Below are 15,706 nucleotides of genomic sequence, written 5' to 3' on the forward strand. Positions count from 1 at the left end.
ACTGAACAATGAACCCTGTTGTATAGTCTGGCGACCGTAGCACAGGCTGGCTTGTTAGGGCACTCTTTAGGGCGCAAAAAGCTCTTTCCTTTGTCTCGTCCCAGACGACTGTTTGAGGCTCTGTCTTTCTTAGAGCATCCGTCAGGGGAGCCGCGATATCAGAGTACCTAGGGATGTACCTCTGATAGTAGCCGGCGACACCCAAGAACGACCGAATATCGGTCTTTGTGCGTGGTTGCGGAAAGTCTCGCACAGCGGCCACTTTTATTTCAGAGGGGCGGCGACGACCCTGACCAATCACGTGACCGAGGTAGACAACCTCGGCCTGTGCTAACTGGCACTTAGGAGCCTTTACTGTCAAGCCCGCTTCGCGCAGGCGGGTTAGCACTGCCCGCAAGTGTGTCATATGCTCAGACCAGGATGCGGAGAATATCGCTACGTCGTCTAGATACGGTAAAGCGAATTCTTGCTGTCCCCGCAACACTTTATCCATGAGGCTTGAAAAACAGTATGGCGCGTTCTTCAAACCAAAACTCAACACTTTAGGACGGAATGTTCCCATTGGTGAAATGAACGCCGCATACCTACTAGCCTCTTCTGTAAGTGGAACCTGCCAATAACCCCTGACAAGATCTAGGGTGGAAATAAACTGAGCGCTACTAACTTTCTCAAGGCGCTCCTCGATGTTAGGGATCGGATAAATTTGATCCTTAGTGATGGAATTAAGCCTGCGGTAGTCGACGCAAGGACGAGGTTCCTTGCCCGGTACCTCAACTAAAATCAAAGGGGAGGTATAATCACTCTCACCTGCCTCAATAACACCGAGCTGTAGCATTTTCTTTACCTCAGCCTCCATAATATCGCTCTGGCGGGGTGACACCCGATACGCCTTGGATCGTACTGGCTCTGGGGAGGTAAGTTCTATGTCATGAGTAAGGACAGAAGTCCTACCAGGCCTCTCAGAGAACAGACCTTGAAACTCTTGTAATAGCTGGTGTAGTTCGGTTTTCTGCTCGGGCGACAGCGGTGCTTTACTGATAAGGTCACTAATGACTTGACCGGTGTCTTCCCTGTTCGTCACTGAGCCTAGTCCCGGAAGCTCGACCGGAAGCTCTTCAGGAACGTTTACCATCATGCACACCACTGCTTCCCTTTGTCTATAAGGTTTGAGCAGATTACAGTGGTAAACTTGCTGTGCTTTCCGCTTTCCTGGCAGACTTACCACGTAGTTAACGTCCGACAGTTTCTGAACAATTCGTGCTGGGCCCTCCCACTGCACGTCTAGTTTGTTGTTTAGCGATGTGCGCAATATCATGACCTCATCGCCCACCTCAAAACGACGGGCCCTGGCTGTCCGATCATAATAAACCTTGGCCCTCTGCTGGGCCTTTGTCATTGCTTCACCTGACAACTCCTGTGCCCTTCTTAAGCGTTCGAGGAGCTTAAGCACGTACTCCACCACGACTGGGTCGTCGCCCCTGCCTTCCCATGATGCTCGAAGCATGCGAAGCGGAGACCGAAGCGAGCGACCGTACACCAGTTCAGCTGGCGAAAACCCCGTAGCTGCATGCGGCGCGGTCCTTAATGCAAACATCACCCCAGGCAGACACAGCTCCCAGTCAGTTCGATGTTCAAAACACAACGCTCTCAACACGCGCTTCATGACGGAGTGGAGCTTCTCAACGGAATTCGACTGTGGGTGGTACACTGAGCTGTGTAGCAGCTTTACCCCACACCTTTCGAGAAAAGTTGTCGTCAAAGCGCTAGTAAACACTGTGCCCTGATCTGATTGAATTTCTGCAGGAAAACCAACTCGCGCAAATATGGACAGTAGTGCATTGACTATCTCAACTGAGCTGAGTTCTTTAAGCGGCACTGCTTCAGGGAACTTTGTCGCTGGGCAGATCACAGTCAAAATGTGTCTGTACCCCGTGGCTGTTACCGGCAGAGGTCCCACTGTATCAATAACGAGCCGTCTAAAAGGCTCCGTTATGATAGGTACCAATTTCAACGGCGCCCTTGATTTGTCCCCTGGTTTGCCCACCCGCTGACAAGTGTCACATGTCCTCACGAAATGGTCTGCGTCCCGAAAACACCCTGGCCAATAGTACTCTTGCAAGAGACGGTCCTTAGTTTTCTTAACTCCTAGGTGTCCGGACCACGAACCCCCGTGTGACAAGCGCAACAGATCCTGACGATAGCATTGAGGCACGACCAGCTGATCGAACTCCACTCCTCGGCGGTCTAGATACTTCCGGTACAGGACTCCACCTCTTTCCACAAAACGCGCAGTTTTCCTGGCGATACCTTCTTTGACATTGCAGCGTAGGTTTTCTAGGCTACCATCCTTCTTTTGCTCGGCTACCAAAGCCGACCGGTTGACTTTTAGCAACCTATCAAGTCCGTCTGACGTAGGCGCGATGAGCAAATCAGTAGATAGCTCTTCTAACTTTCCCGTGTCGGGCGTTTCCTCTCCAGTATCAGGCGCCTTTAACGTTACAGACTCCATTTTATTCAGTTCGGGCGTGCTCTGAATATCAGCTTGCTGCGCCTCTGACCCTTTTTCGTTGTTTGATAACGTCGGCCCCGCAACTACCGCCTTTGCAGCGAGCTCCCGAACCTTCGACCTGGTTAAGGCCTGAACACTAGCTTCACCAAACAAAAGCCCCTTCTCGCGCAGGAGGTGATCGGACCTGTTTGAAAATAGGTACGGGTACTGGGGTGGCAGCATAGATGACACTGCCGCCTCCGTCTCAAGCGCTCCGAAAGGTCCTTCAATAAGCACTTTTGCTACCGGCAGACACACGCTATGAGCTTCCACGGCTTGCTTGATCCACGCGCACTCGCCCGTGAACATATGGGGTTCTACATAAGACGGGTGAACTACATCCATCGTAGCTGCGGAATCGCGAAGCACTCGGCACTCTTTCCCGTTCACGAGGAGGTCTCGCATGTAAGGCTCGAGAAGCTTCATGTTCTCGTCAGTGCTGCCTATTGAAAAAAACACAACTTTTGGTGTTGTTTCCGGACACTGCGCCGAAAAGTGTCCCGGCTTCTGGCACGTATAACAAACGCGCGCTTGCCTCATCTCGAACCGCTTTCTGCGTTCGGCTTCGGCTGCCGCCGTCTCCTTACGTTTGGTCGGACTGCTTTCACTCGCATCCTCACTACGCGTGTTCCCCTTTGCTCTCATGGGTGTGAACTTCGGCCTCTCAAACTTCGAGCCAAATTCACCCTTTTGACCGTCCTTAGCTCCGCGAGCCCGACGCGTCACAAACTCCTCGGCTAGCTCAGCGGCTTTAGCCACCGTACAAACGTCTGGCCTATCCAAGACCCAGTACCGCACGTTCTCAGGTAACCGACTATAAAACTGTTCTAGCCCGAAACACTGCAGAACTTTATCGTGGTCACCAAACGCTTTCTCTTCTTTGAGCCACTCCTGCATGTTTGACATAAGCCTATACGCAAACTCTGTATATGACTCACTTTTGCCTTTCTCATTTTCCCGAAACTTCCGACGGAACGCCTCCGCAGACAGCCGGTACTTTTTTAGAAGACTCGATTTCACTGTGTCGAAATCCTCTGCCTCCTCTCTATCCAAGCGAGCGACTACGTCGGCCGCCTCGCCGGGTAACAAAGTGAGCAAGCGCTGTGGCCACGTTTCCCGAGAGAACCCCTGCTTCTCGCACGTTCGCTCAAAGTTAACCAGGAACAAACCAATGTCCTCTCCAAGCTTAAACGGCCGCATCAGGTCAGTCATTTTGAACAATACGCGTTCTCCTGCACCGTGTGCCTGACTTCCATTACGAGCGCGTTCCATCTCTACCTCAAGACGCTTCATTTACAAAGCGTGTTGACGGTCACGCTCTTGTTGCTCTCGCTCTTTCTGTTCTTTACGTTCACGCTCTTCTTTTTCTTTTGCAGTCTCCCTCTCTTCAATGGTCTCAAGGCATTCCGACAGCTCGTCATCCTCAGCCTCTAACTCAAGAATAGCCTTTAGCAGTTCAGGTTTTCTTAGTTTGTCTGAGACATCCAGACCCAACTCTCTTGCAAGCTCCAGCAATTTCGGTTTGCGCAACGACTTCAAATCCATGGCTGCTCTGAATGCTGCTTTCTCTACTGCTTACTATTGTCTTGCCGCAAACTAACCCGGCAGCAACGACAACCACAATTACCAGCTCTGTTTCTAACACTAACAAAAGCCTGGCAAAGCTCAGAAGAAGAAAGTCCCGCACTCACCAAACCTCGCAGGCAGGAATTCCGCGCAGTCGTTCCGCTGCAGGCAACCAGTCGTCACACAGGGCTCGTTGCACTGCTCCCGGATCGTCGTTGAGCTGCTCAGCATACCGTCAACTGCATCTCTTCGCTGCTGGCCTCCGTTGTCGCGATCTCACCGCTGGCAGACAGTTGTTTGAAGTCGGAGGCGATCTCACCGCTGCCAACCAGATGTTTGGATCACACCGCTGGTGCGATCGGTTGTTGGGAACTCGGCGCTGACGCCCGTGGCTGTACCTGGGTCGCAAGCCCCAAGGGTAGCGTTGGCCTGGCGGCCTGGGGTACAACTGGAAGCATCCGAAGGTCCCGGCAAAGCATGAGTCGACTGGTAACAACAAAACAACTTGTTTATTTTAACATTGCAAAGAGTTGGCGGTCAGGTTGACCGAAGTAGAGAGACGGGAGAGCACTTTACTCAACAGAAGAAATCGGAGCCCTCCTTTTGGCGTCCGGGGGCAGCTGTCTTTATACTCTCGCAGTTGAGGGCAAGAAGGAACCCCTCAATAGACGAGCACGTGAACGTACAATGTCGTAGCGCTGTCGTAGCACAATGTCGTAGCACAATGTCGTAGCACAATGTCGTAGCACACTGTCGTAGCACACTGTCGTAGCGCTGCCGGTCGGGCACAATGACTGTAATGAGAGGGTGATCCTTTGCGGTCGCATCGCCGCAGTCGCGCCTGGAAACACCTGGCGGGGAGCGTTGCGGCGACGACGATCGGGCCAAAATGTCTGCCGCCCCGCCGCAGTCGCGCCGGCAAAACCACGTGTCGCAGGCGAAACGCAACAGCAGGGAGGTTAACCAGAATAACGTCTGGTTGGCTACCCTACACCGGGGGAATGGGAAAGGGGAAAACAAAGATCACAGGGAGAGAGAGGAGAGAAGGAAAGAAGGAAATTGCGGCGAGTTCGCTGACGCGTGTGGTCTTACAGAAATGGCATTAATAGGACTATACAAAAATGAGTAATACAGCTTACGGCCTAACTTGCTTCGTTGTTCAAACAAAGGGATCCAACCAAGTTCTTTTTTCCACTGCTGTCACACTTAGAAGGCGGTCTCATCTACCCAGGACAAACCTTGCCGCGACGGAGTGGATTTTTTTCTAATGGATTAATATGAACACCACAAAACGGATCGCACACAAGGCAAGGATGCCCAAAATTGGTAAAACATGTGTTTTATGCGCTGTTTCTTTGACGTCAATGCTTTCGTATTTTGAACTTCATTGCAAGAAGCCATGGACATGTCCTTCCCTTATAACTACTGTATTAACATGCAGCAGAACTGTTAGTTGGGCGAGTTGGTACGAATTAATATTAAAATATTGAGCGCGCACAATTGAAAAGGACACAGTGAAGCGCTCGTATGTCCCCCTTCACTGTGTCCTTGTCAATTGTGCGCGCTAAATATTTTAATATGTATTAACATGTTCTGACCAAGAGCCATGCTGTGACAGCATATCTTCTGACCTAAATATTTGACTTATGGATGGTTTTTATTTCCTGTCCACTTAACATATCCATATATCTGATTTTGTTAATCTTTCTAGTAAAGCTAACGTGTACACATCTATCTATGCTCGGGGGCATGTTATTAGCGACACACCATTTTTCTATGCGCTTCAGCTCGGCCGCCACTGAAACACAATATGTCTCATGAGATACCCTTGCACACAACACACAATCATCCGCACACAATCGTATCTGAGCTTTGGTACCATCAGAATTATTAATAATAAAAACAAGACAGAGAAGTGGCCCCAGCATAGACTTGCGGCACACCAGACATAACAGCGGCACCCTCCGAGTAACTCCAGTAGAAAACAACTGGTCTTCGATGTATGTACTTATTTAACCCTGCATTAAAGCCTGCATCTTGATGTAAGTGTTTACGCGTTCGTGTTACCACTTATGTCACCTGGTCAACCTATGTCGACATTACTAACAATGCAAATGAAACGTTCAGTTATTTGCTGCGTTACATTTATAATGCACCATCCCCTCTCAAGTTAGAGTATTAGATTATGCATCCGCCGTATGAGCTTCCATTAACCTCATTACCTAATTAGAGCTTCTCAATTACTCCACTCGGTGTTCAACTTAGTAGGCATGGGAGGTGCCGCCGCGGAAGCATGATTAACCCCTTCCTTTTCTACGCACAGCAGGCCTTCCTTACCCTCGGCTATGCCGTTCCTTGCGTGCTCGATATATGCCGTCCGCCATGCCGCCCACCATGCCGCCCTTGACAGTGTCACTGCTCACTGACAGCCTCGTGCCGTGCTGCCGTCCGGCCTAGGAAATTCGGCCGCTCCGGTGGCAGAGGTAATTGGCGCCATCCATCGGGAGGGCGGGAAAGCAAATCCGCTTCCCTTGTACAACCTCCTAGATCGGCGCGCGCCTGCGCTCGCGGGTGAGCGCCGATCTAGGAGGTTGTAGGTGGGGAGGATCTAGGAGGATCTAGGTGGGGAAACGGTGACGTAGGTCGGGGCTGCAGGCGGAGACGCTTGCGTAGATGAGGTGCTGCCAGCAAGAGCCGAAGTTGCAGTGTCGCCGTTGCGACCGCTGCGAAGCTCCATGACGGGTACGGGAAACGTCCACCTCCACCAAATTAATGTTACGTGAAGCTGAAGCCGAATACTATTTACAATTTATTTACAGGGAAGCTCACGGAGGCCAAAATGGCGACGCTATATCAAGCCGGCACACACGTCGTCTTCGTCCTCCTCAGTGCAGCCACACTGTGGCGGCTGTTCCGTAGCAATATATACAGCCTGCTGTGGGTACCAGGCCTCAAGATGTTGCCGACAGTATCGCATGCACGCGAGCTGAAGCTCAACGAAACACGAGCGTTGTAGCATTTGGCCGTTGGTCCTGTGTCACCGCCCATTTGGCGCTGCCTCTTACCACGGAATCTTACCAACTAGCCCGCTCGAATTGTCCATATATAGATAGCTGCTACTCCCACAGCACATGCTATCACTGACCACGCCCTTGTCGCTCCATATAAGTGGATGGAGGATAGGTCTCGGAACGGAAATGACGTGAATCCAACTCGGATCGGAGCGACGCTGTGTCTCTTTATAAATCCGCTGAACGCCCTAGTGCCCATCAAGGCTTCGACACTCCAGCCCAAGAGCCCGCCATCGCTGTTAAAAGGAAAACACCCCGCTGCCTCCATCCGGTCGCTCGGCTTCCCCCTTCGACGCTGTATATACAGCGAGCAAACAAGCTGGCTTCGGGGGCACGTTTCAGTGTGTATTGAATCGCGAGAAACAGTGGCGTATTTTCTATGCTTGCGGACAACCTTCTGTGGCTATGAAGGGAAAGTTACGGAGGCAAAGCACGCACAAGTGAGAGCGCTTCAGAAAGGAGTACCGCGTTTTAATCCCCGTTAGTTTTGGCTAGGGAAGAGAGAACAATTACTTTACCAGCAACAGTTTAGTAAGAACACACTACTGAGTGTAAAAGTTTACTTATTTTCCGGCCATTACCTTCCGCGTCTGGGCAAGCACGAAACCGTTGCACATGAAAGCTGCGTCGGTTCGGCTTCTGTTCCTATAGCAACCAAACGCATTGCCAAATGATGCCGGACTACTTGGCGCGGTAACACATGTGAAGCGGCCACGCGCCCGTAGCTTTCACTTCATAGCCACAGACAGTTGTCCGCGAGGATAGCGCATAAAGATACACAATACGACATTTGAACTTTGCTTCACTTGTCATCCGGTTTACCTGCCTGTTTCTCGAATCTTGGTGCGCTTTGTTGTATATGTGCTTGTCTTCTTTACATGTGCTGCATTCTTGCCCGTTCATGTGGCGCGGTTGTAACTCACTATACGGTTTCGTGCGGTGCGTCCGTAGGAACGCACCGGACACTGTGGTTGCGTTCTTCTATAGTGTTTCGTTTCTCATCGCTAGGCGCTGCTCCCGTGTGCTCGGGCAGACGCTCAATGAATGGCATCGTGAGGAGACCGAATAAACGGTTGAACTAAATCTGCGTCTCACTCCCTTGAGATGTAACGATGCAACTGCCTTCGCATTTCATTAGGACACGATTTACTCAGTGCATGCATACACGTCCAGAACGGGCAATTGTATGCTACTTTAGTATTGAAACACTCGTACAGCGGCTGATGTTTCAAATGGATCCCTGCAGACTGAACTTCCTCTATCTTTAACATACACGCCGTCTGTAGACGTCGTGCACTTTGCTTTCTCCTCCAACATGCGGAAGAAAGCTACAAGAAGTGTTCCAACTAAGAGAAGTCGGCCCTATGCATTCGCAGTTAAGCGGCACGCACACATGGACTATAGCCAGATGTGGAAGACGTTCTTTCTGATTACTGTTCCAGCACAAACAAACAAACAAACAAACAAACAAACAAACAAACAAACAAACAAACAAACAAAAGGAAAGATGACACTATACATACATAACTACCATAGAAAATCATGTAGAGCATCACCGAAAGGGAGCGCACTATCAATGCAATAAATGCTAGCGCGCATTTTTTTTTCTCCACCGTAACAAATGGGCGAACAGGAAAAAGTTCTCGGTCCGCTTAATTTGAGTCGCGGGACAGCCATGTTTCTTCTGGGGCTCAAAGTCGCCCTAAGACTGCTTGCGCACTGGCGGCGAGGCACGCGTGGCCCCAGAAATGACGCGGCCATCCCGCAAGGAATGCAGATGGGCGAGTGGACTGCACTGCTTGCGCCTCCACGGCCACGCAGGCACTTGATCGCACTCACCGGACGCGCGACCTGCACTCGAAACGAAGCTGCAAAGAAGGGCCGGATGGGACGCGGTCAACGAGTGCTGCGCGAACGCGCCGTTATCTGGTGAGCGCCCATTCCCTTTTCTTTGCCTCGTGTTTTGCGTTTTGCTTGCGCGTGCACTCCTTGCTTCAGCGGGTCCCATCTAACGAGAAGGAAGTTGAAGGACGCGCCGACAAGGCAGCAAACATGGCACTAAACTTCGGACAAATGGGGACCGGAAAAAGCGCGCGGTCGTCAAGCGGGCAGACGAAAGAAAGAAAAAAAAAACAGAAAAAAGAAGAGAAAAACAACACACCAGAGTCGCCCATGGGCGCGATCGGAGATCGTTGTTCGGAGCGCGCGTTCAGGTTTCGCCGTGCGCTCCGAAGAACGATCTCCGATCGCGCCCCAGGTATCGGAAAGAGAGCGATTGGAAAGCACGGAGAAAAACAGATGCGATGACGCCAACAAAACTGGTGACGACAAAACTGAAACAGAACAACACTAAGCTGCGGCGCTGTTGACGACATAAGCGCACGTACACAATTAATGTGGTGGCCCTTTGCGTGTAGGTTGTTACTGATGTGAGACCGCGTCTGAATGTGCGATTCAATTCGTGAACCCACACAAGCACCAGATCCGCACCTAATCATATAGGGCCTATAATGCATTGTTGCTGCGAAAAAAGAAAAGAAAAAGCAATATCGCGACAGGTATAATCGAACTATTCATGCAGTACAAATAGTTAGATAATTATAACAGATGTGTCGCAATGTGGGCATTGAGCAATCAGATCGTCAGAGCTAATGAAATGTTCAATCCATATACAGTACGCTATGTGTGATGTTTGCTTCGAATGAGATGTATTACCAACGAATAGGTGTCAGGAGCTTCGGAAGCGTTTAAGGAGGCGTGGGCGGAGTAGTTGATTGACCCGCCTTTCCTCTCGTTCCAACCTTATGCAAGACAAGTACTAACAAATAATAATAATAATATTTGGGATTTTACGTGCCAAAACCACTTTCTGATTATGAGGCACGCCGTAGTGGAGGACTCCGGAAATTTTGACCACCTGGGGTTCCTTAACGTGCACCTAAATCTAAGCACACGGGTGTTTTCGCATTTCGCCCCCATCGAAATGCGGCCGCCGTGGCCGGGATTCGATCCCGCAACCTCGTGCTCAGCAGCCCAACACCATAGCAAGTACTAACAAATGACCATAGAGTTGATGTGTAATGTCATACACCAGGAGTGTCAGTCTCCGGACCAACATTATTTACGGGAATGCAGACATTTCATTATATAGCAATAAAATGATCTATGTGTAGTCCGTACTTCGTGATAGTTTCCACGTTTAACCTCACATCCTTTATCGCTGTCAGGAGTTTTTTGGAGTTAACAAAATTTGTTGCTGGGCTAGATGGTTCATGCTTAACAACTGAATACTACTGAATACTGCGCGAGCTCGTAAAGAACTCTTGCCGTTTGATTTAGCACATAGTAAGGTGATAAAACGAGCGATCGCAACACACTGTTTTGAGTCGGTGCTTGCGAAGTCTTGTGCTCTCTTGGCTCAGGATAGCTACAATTGCCAGATTGAGCGCCTACAGCCAGCTGGCTTCCCTCGTTCGATTTTGACAGCTGTGTCCGAGACCCTACTTCAGAAACTGAAGCGTAGGAAAATGGCTCGGCAGGTTATACGAACAAGAAAGCCGGAAGTGGCGCGCTACGTTCACAGGGTTGCGCACAACCTGAAGAATGTGGCAAAAAGGTACGACGTGCCTATTGTGTTTTCTGCGCCACGAAAACTTGCTGAGCCGTGCCCACGCATTTCGGCACTCCCGAAGAAACCTGCCTGTGGAAAGAAGCATACCATGCCATACGTCACAATGCGCCGTTGGCGTTGTGCACGAGATCCCGCTTAAGTGAGGAAAGGTATATATCGGACAAACCGGCCAATGCGTCAACGATCGGGCGCGGGAACATGAGCGCTCTGTATAGCTAACACAGTTTCTTTTCATTCGCGTGTGCATTGCAGGTCCTGTCCCTGTGAGCCAATATTTTCCGGCATTCGAATTCTAGGCAGGAGTGGCAATGCTTTGGCGAGAGAAATCATGGAAGCATATCATATTAGAACGAAAAAAGAAAGTGCCTGTATTAGCGATACGTCGGTGGTTTCGCGTAGCGAAGAAAAAGAGTCTTTAGAAATGATGCTGTAATCTATACGCTTCTTGATATGATGCATTGGTTGGCTTGATGGGCAGTGAACTTGTGCGATCCTGGTACGCTGTGTACTTAAGTAGGCGAAGTCTTCAGAATAAAATTTAGCGCTTGTCCTGTGCTTCTGTGTCTACCTTCTGTCCCGTCTTGGAATTGTGCTTACCAGTATTCAGTTGTTTGAAGTGTTTTACTTACGGTAACATTTAATTTTGACTACTCTTACACTATAGCTCGATGTACTACCGCGCTCAGTATGAGTTACAACGCGCTAACGCTTTGCCACGCGCTTTCGCGTTGTAGCGATAGTACGCATCGATAGTGAGGCCGGTAGGCAAGAGAAAATAACGCGAAAACTTATCGAACATATCATAGAGTGATGTCTGTGACCGCGCTCGACAAGTGCATGAATCAGAACGCCAGTAATTTTACGAAGATTGTGGGGCTTTAGTCTTAAGAAGATGCTTGCACCGAAACACGCCTCAGGTGAATCCATTTTTATAGTAAAAAAGTTGCAGTTTAGGCAACACTAGTGTTAGTAATCTGAACATGTACCGTAAAAACACCGGCTTGCTATGATTGATGGCACAGTGCACATAATCAAAAGTGGAGCGTACGCAGCAGTGCATGGCACAACGCAGATCGTGCTGCCATGTCTTTCTTTTTTGCCCAACCTGCGCAGTCTAAGACAATTGAGCCCACCTCGTAGTCAACTACTGAATTGGATGCAATGTATGATTATGTTAAAATTAGGAGTGTTCCGATTTTCTAAACCTTTCAGCTTCATTGACTTGGAACGAGATTTTGTACTTCATATTCAGAAACCTGCTTTATCTCAGCAGTCTTATTATACCCCTGTCACACGGCAAATCTAATGTCATTTCCAACAAATGACATTTGTTGCGATTAATGTCATTATAACAGCGCGCTGTCATACGGCGAAAACTAATGTCATTTGAAAATGATGACAATGACGATAGTAAAAAAAAAAAGACACCGCAAACCCACTTTTGTCGAATAATTATTTTCCAATATGCTAAATTCCACTAGAATATATGATCGTTGCTTTCAAACCGTAGCGTTCGATCACTAATTTTTCGACATTGCAAACGAAGTCGAGTCAAGCCGAGCCAAAGCTAAGGCAAGCAACAGGGCGAAGAGAACGATAGGCGCGTCCGCTACATCTGCTAAAGTGGTACGAGAAGGGCAGTTGCATGTCATCGCCATTGTGATGTGCATGCGGGCTCCTAATATACTCATTATTGGTGCATGCCACAGGAAAACACGCGCATGCTTTTACGCCAAGTCAATTGAAGCGGCCGCGGCCGATGCTCCGGTGCGAACCAACACGACTGCTGCAGCGAAAAGCTAAAGACGGCTGTCTGGTCACTAGATTGAGAGTAGTTTCCTGTATTTACGCACGTGATGGACTTCAATGTCGTTAAAGCAATAATTAGGTAATAAAATTGATAGAATAATAGTGATTTTTGTTCAAACAGAAAAAGAAGCATGTACTGTTTGCGAAACACTGGTACACTCGTGGTGTCGAGGATACACATTCGGTTCCAAACGAATGCGAATGAGTTTGGCGAACTCATTCGTTTGTAAATGTCATTTTCGACGAATGTCATTACGTTTGACCCTGCGACAGCAAACAAATGACATTATCAGCGAATGTCATTCGTTGTAAATGACATTAGATTTGCCGTGTGACAGGGGTATTAGTCCTCTACCCGAAACAACTCTCTAAAAAAAAATTAAAAGAAAAACAAACAAAGAAAACAAAGGAGACTGATTGCTGCACGGCTCACTCACCGACGATCAGTTGAGCTTCAAACTACAGAACATGGAGAGAGCGGGCAAGCGCGCTGCTTCTATGGGCTCTGATAGAGCGGCAGGCGGAATCTTCATTATTACTCAAGGTAAGGCCTTTTACAGACCGTCATGAATAATCGCCCAAGGCATGTCAGCGGAAAAAACTGTGGCCCTACCGCGGCCACCAGAACCAGCGCGTTTTATAGGCGAGCCGCCAAAACGAAAGTTTATTCGTCGCGCTGCAAACAGCGCTTGAATCAAACCGGCCGGCGCGGGCGCGTAAACAACGCGCGCTAAAGAAAGGCGCGGCGGCACACAGCTCTCATGTGTGTCGCGCTACTTTTCCAAAGCGACTTACTGCGGGCGCACTCACCGCAAGTGCCGATCGGCAGGCCATCCGAAAGCGAGGTTCGTCGTCGCCGGGCAGCGGGAAGAGGCGTCGTTGCGACGGCCGCGGCGTGTCTGCGCGCCGCTTCACCGGGCGCGTGGGCCAGCTTCAAGGACGGCGGTGCACCCGTGCTTGCGGGTGGCCGGCGGCGGGAGCGGACGATGCTATCGGCTGCCGCCGCCGGTCGCGCCGCCGCTCAGGCTGCTGAGGTCCACGCCTTGTTTATGCACGGTGGCTATTGGCGGTGCACGTGTGCTGGCTTCTGCTGCTGCTGTCGTTCGGTCGCGGAAGCGCCGTCCGGAGGAGAGGGACGCGTGCTATCGCCACGCGCGCTTCCTGAGACGCTGCTGTGCTGCGGGCTGCACTGCCGCAAGGAAGGCAAGCGAACGACGACTGCGGGAGCTGCCACGGCCACCGCTCGACGTCGCGGACCGACTTTCGGCTGCGCCTGGACGGGATGTCGTTACGACAGCTGCTGCAAGCGGTCCTGATTGGGGGCACCGTCCGGCCATCCGTTCTCGCGAGCCTTGGACTGTTGCTCTCGCTTTCTTTCGCTCTCTCCAGGAACAGTGACGGAGCGGGTGTGGCGAGGAACCCGTGCGCACGCAACGTTTCGTGAGGGAAAGGTGAGGCTTTCGCGGAACCTGGAAGCAGGCACAGACGATGCGCTTTCGTCCGGTTCGTTAAAGGAAAGCTAACGCATATCTTGGTGTCTCAATGTTTGTGCAGCTCAAGTTGCATTGGATAGACGCAACCTGTTGCGCGTGTTCGGTGCAAGTACTGCTTTTCTGCGACGCGCTTAGCTACCTTTAACAATGCAAAACAAACAAAGCCAATTGCCGCCGGTCTTTGCGTGTCTCTGTCAGCGACGTTCGACATCTCTTGTGTTGCCAGGGGTGCGCTCCAGAACCGTCAGGTGGTAAAAGTCACTTCCAGCACACGTTCACGTATTTGAAGTCCGTCCATGAGTCAAGTGCCTCAAAAGCGACGCGGAAGTTTACCAATCGCTCAAGTATATCCGTGCTGTGACAGCGCGTTAAGGAGCTCGTGCTGTTTAGCTTAATGGTGCAAGGCGTTGATCAATCATACGGGCTGAAATTAAAGAACTATAATGCGCAAAATGCCATTGTTATCTGTCGGTGCCTGCATGCGCATCACAAGTAAAGAAAATAGCTACGAGACTAAATTTCACAATATGTGCGTGTGGAATTTATGACGTGGCCATTGATTGAAGTTATCTTCATCGGCGTATTTATTTAATGTTCACTATAAGAAAAATGCCTTTCTCAGTAAAAGTTGGATTAAATGCTCGTAGGTAAGCATGCTCTAACATGGAACACAACCGCACTGTATTAATGATAGCAGGAATTGTTTTTGTTCTTTTAGCACAGGGAAGCGCTGAAATACTTTTGTGCGCTCACCTCTTGCGATGCGCTCGGCGACGCCATTATTGCCACTTTGCCACCTATGTCGCATATAACGGCTGACCGAGTAATTTATTTTTGATGTATTTGAAGGAAAATAAAGCGTATACTCTTAATGTTTTTGGTCAACTATTTCTTGCTTTGGGGGCGCGCAATTCAGGAGGGACCACCTAGAGAGAAGTGCCATGGTATATCAAAAAATGTCTTTGGTACCAACGTTTCGACAAGAGTCCAATGGTACGGAGGTCTAATAGCCCATCCGTTTAGTGTTTGGTTTCCACAACAGTGTAAAATAGTAGGTATCTGATTCATGCTGCTTGTCCCCTTGCACACTGGACGTTTGAGCGACGGACTTGCTTCCAGCAATGGCTGCGGCTCCACCGGAGCCGCACTCTATCATGCCTCGTCGCACTCAGCCTGGTGTTACGCGAGACCAACTTCTGCAGATGCCAGCGGTGGTAACCAGCCTCGTCATACCATCTGGGGCTGGATTGAATGCCCGTACAGCCACAGGCCACAGATCTACTCGCATCTACGCGGCCACTACGTCAGTCTCGTGCGTTGTGCTCCTCGAGGTCTTGATCCCTCGCTACTTCCGCGGATCCGAGAGGGCCGCCGCCCCCTTCCTAGGGGTGCTGCCCCCTTCTCCTCGGTTTCGCGCGGTCGCTGCCTCTCTAGAGCTGCCGAGACCTGCTGGACGTCCTTGAGTTGTGTCTCTTTGTCATAGCTCCTCGTTGCAGCCTCTAGCTGCGGCGGGATCGTCGTCTTCTCGCTGGCTTCTCGCGGATTTATGCTACAGTCCCAAAGGATGTGAGCTGCGGTGGCTCTCTCC

The 15,706-nt window shown here is 50.2% G+C and overlaps 1 protein-coding gene across 1 annotated transcript in view; it reads right to left on the reverse strand.

Moving 5' to 3' along the window:
• The window catches only part of LOC142578962 (neurotrophin 1-like), a 125,818-nt gene extending 111,616 nt beyond the window's left edge, over positions 1-14,202 (reverse strand). The window contains exon 1 of the mRNA XM_075688706.1: positions 13,436-14,202. Coding sequence (XP_075544821.1) covers positions 13,436-13,459 — 24 coding nt within the window. The 5' untranslated portion in view covers positions 13,460-14,202. The remainder of the gene's footprint in view (positions 1-13,435) is intronic.
• Positions 14,203-15,706: the final 1,504 nt, after the last annotated feature.

This window comes from Dermacentor variabilis, chromosome 1 (assembly GCF_050947875.1).
Source record: "Dermacentor variabilis isolate Ectoservices chromosome 1, ASM5094787v1, whole genome shotgun sequence".
Taxonomy (NCBI): Eukaryota; Metazoa; Arthropoda; class Arachnida; order Ixodida; family Ixodidae; genus Dermacentor; species Dermacentor variabilis.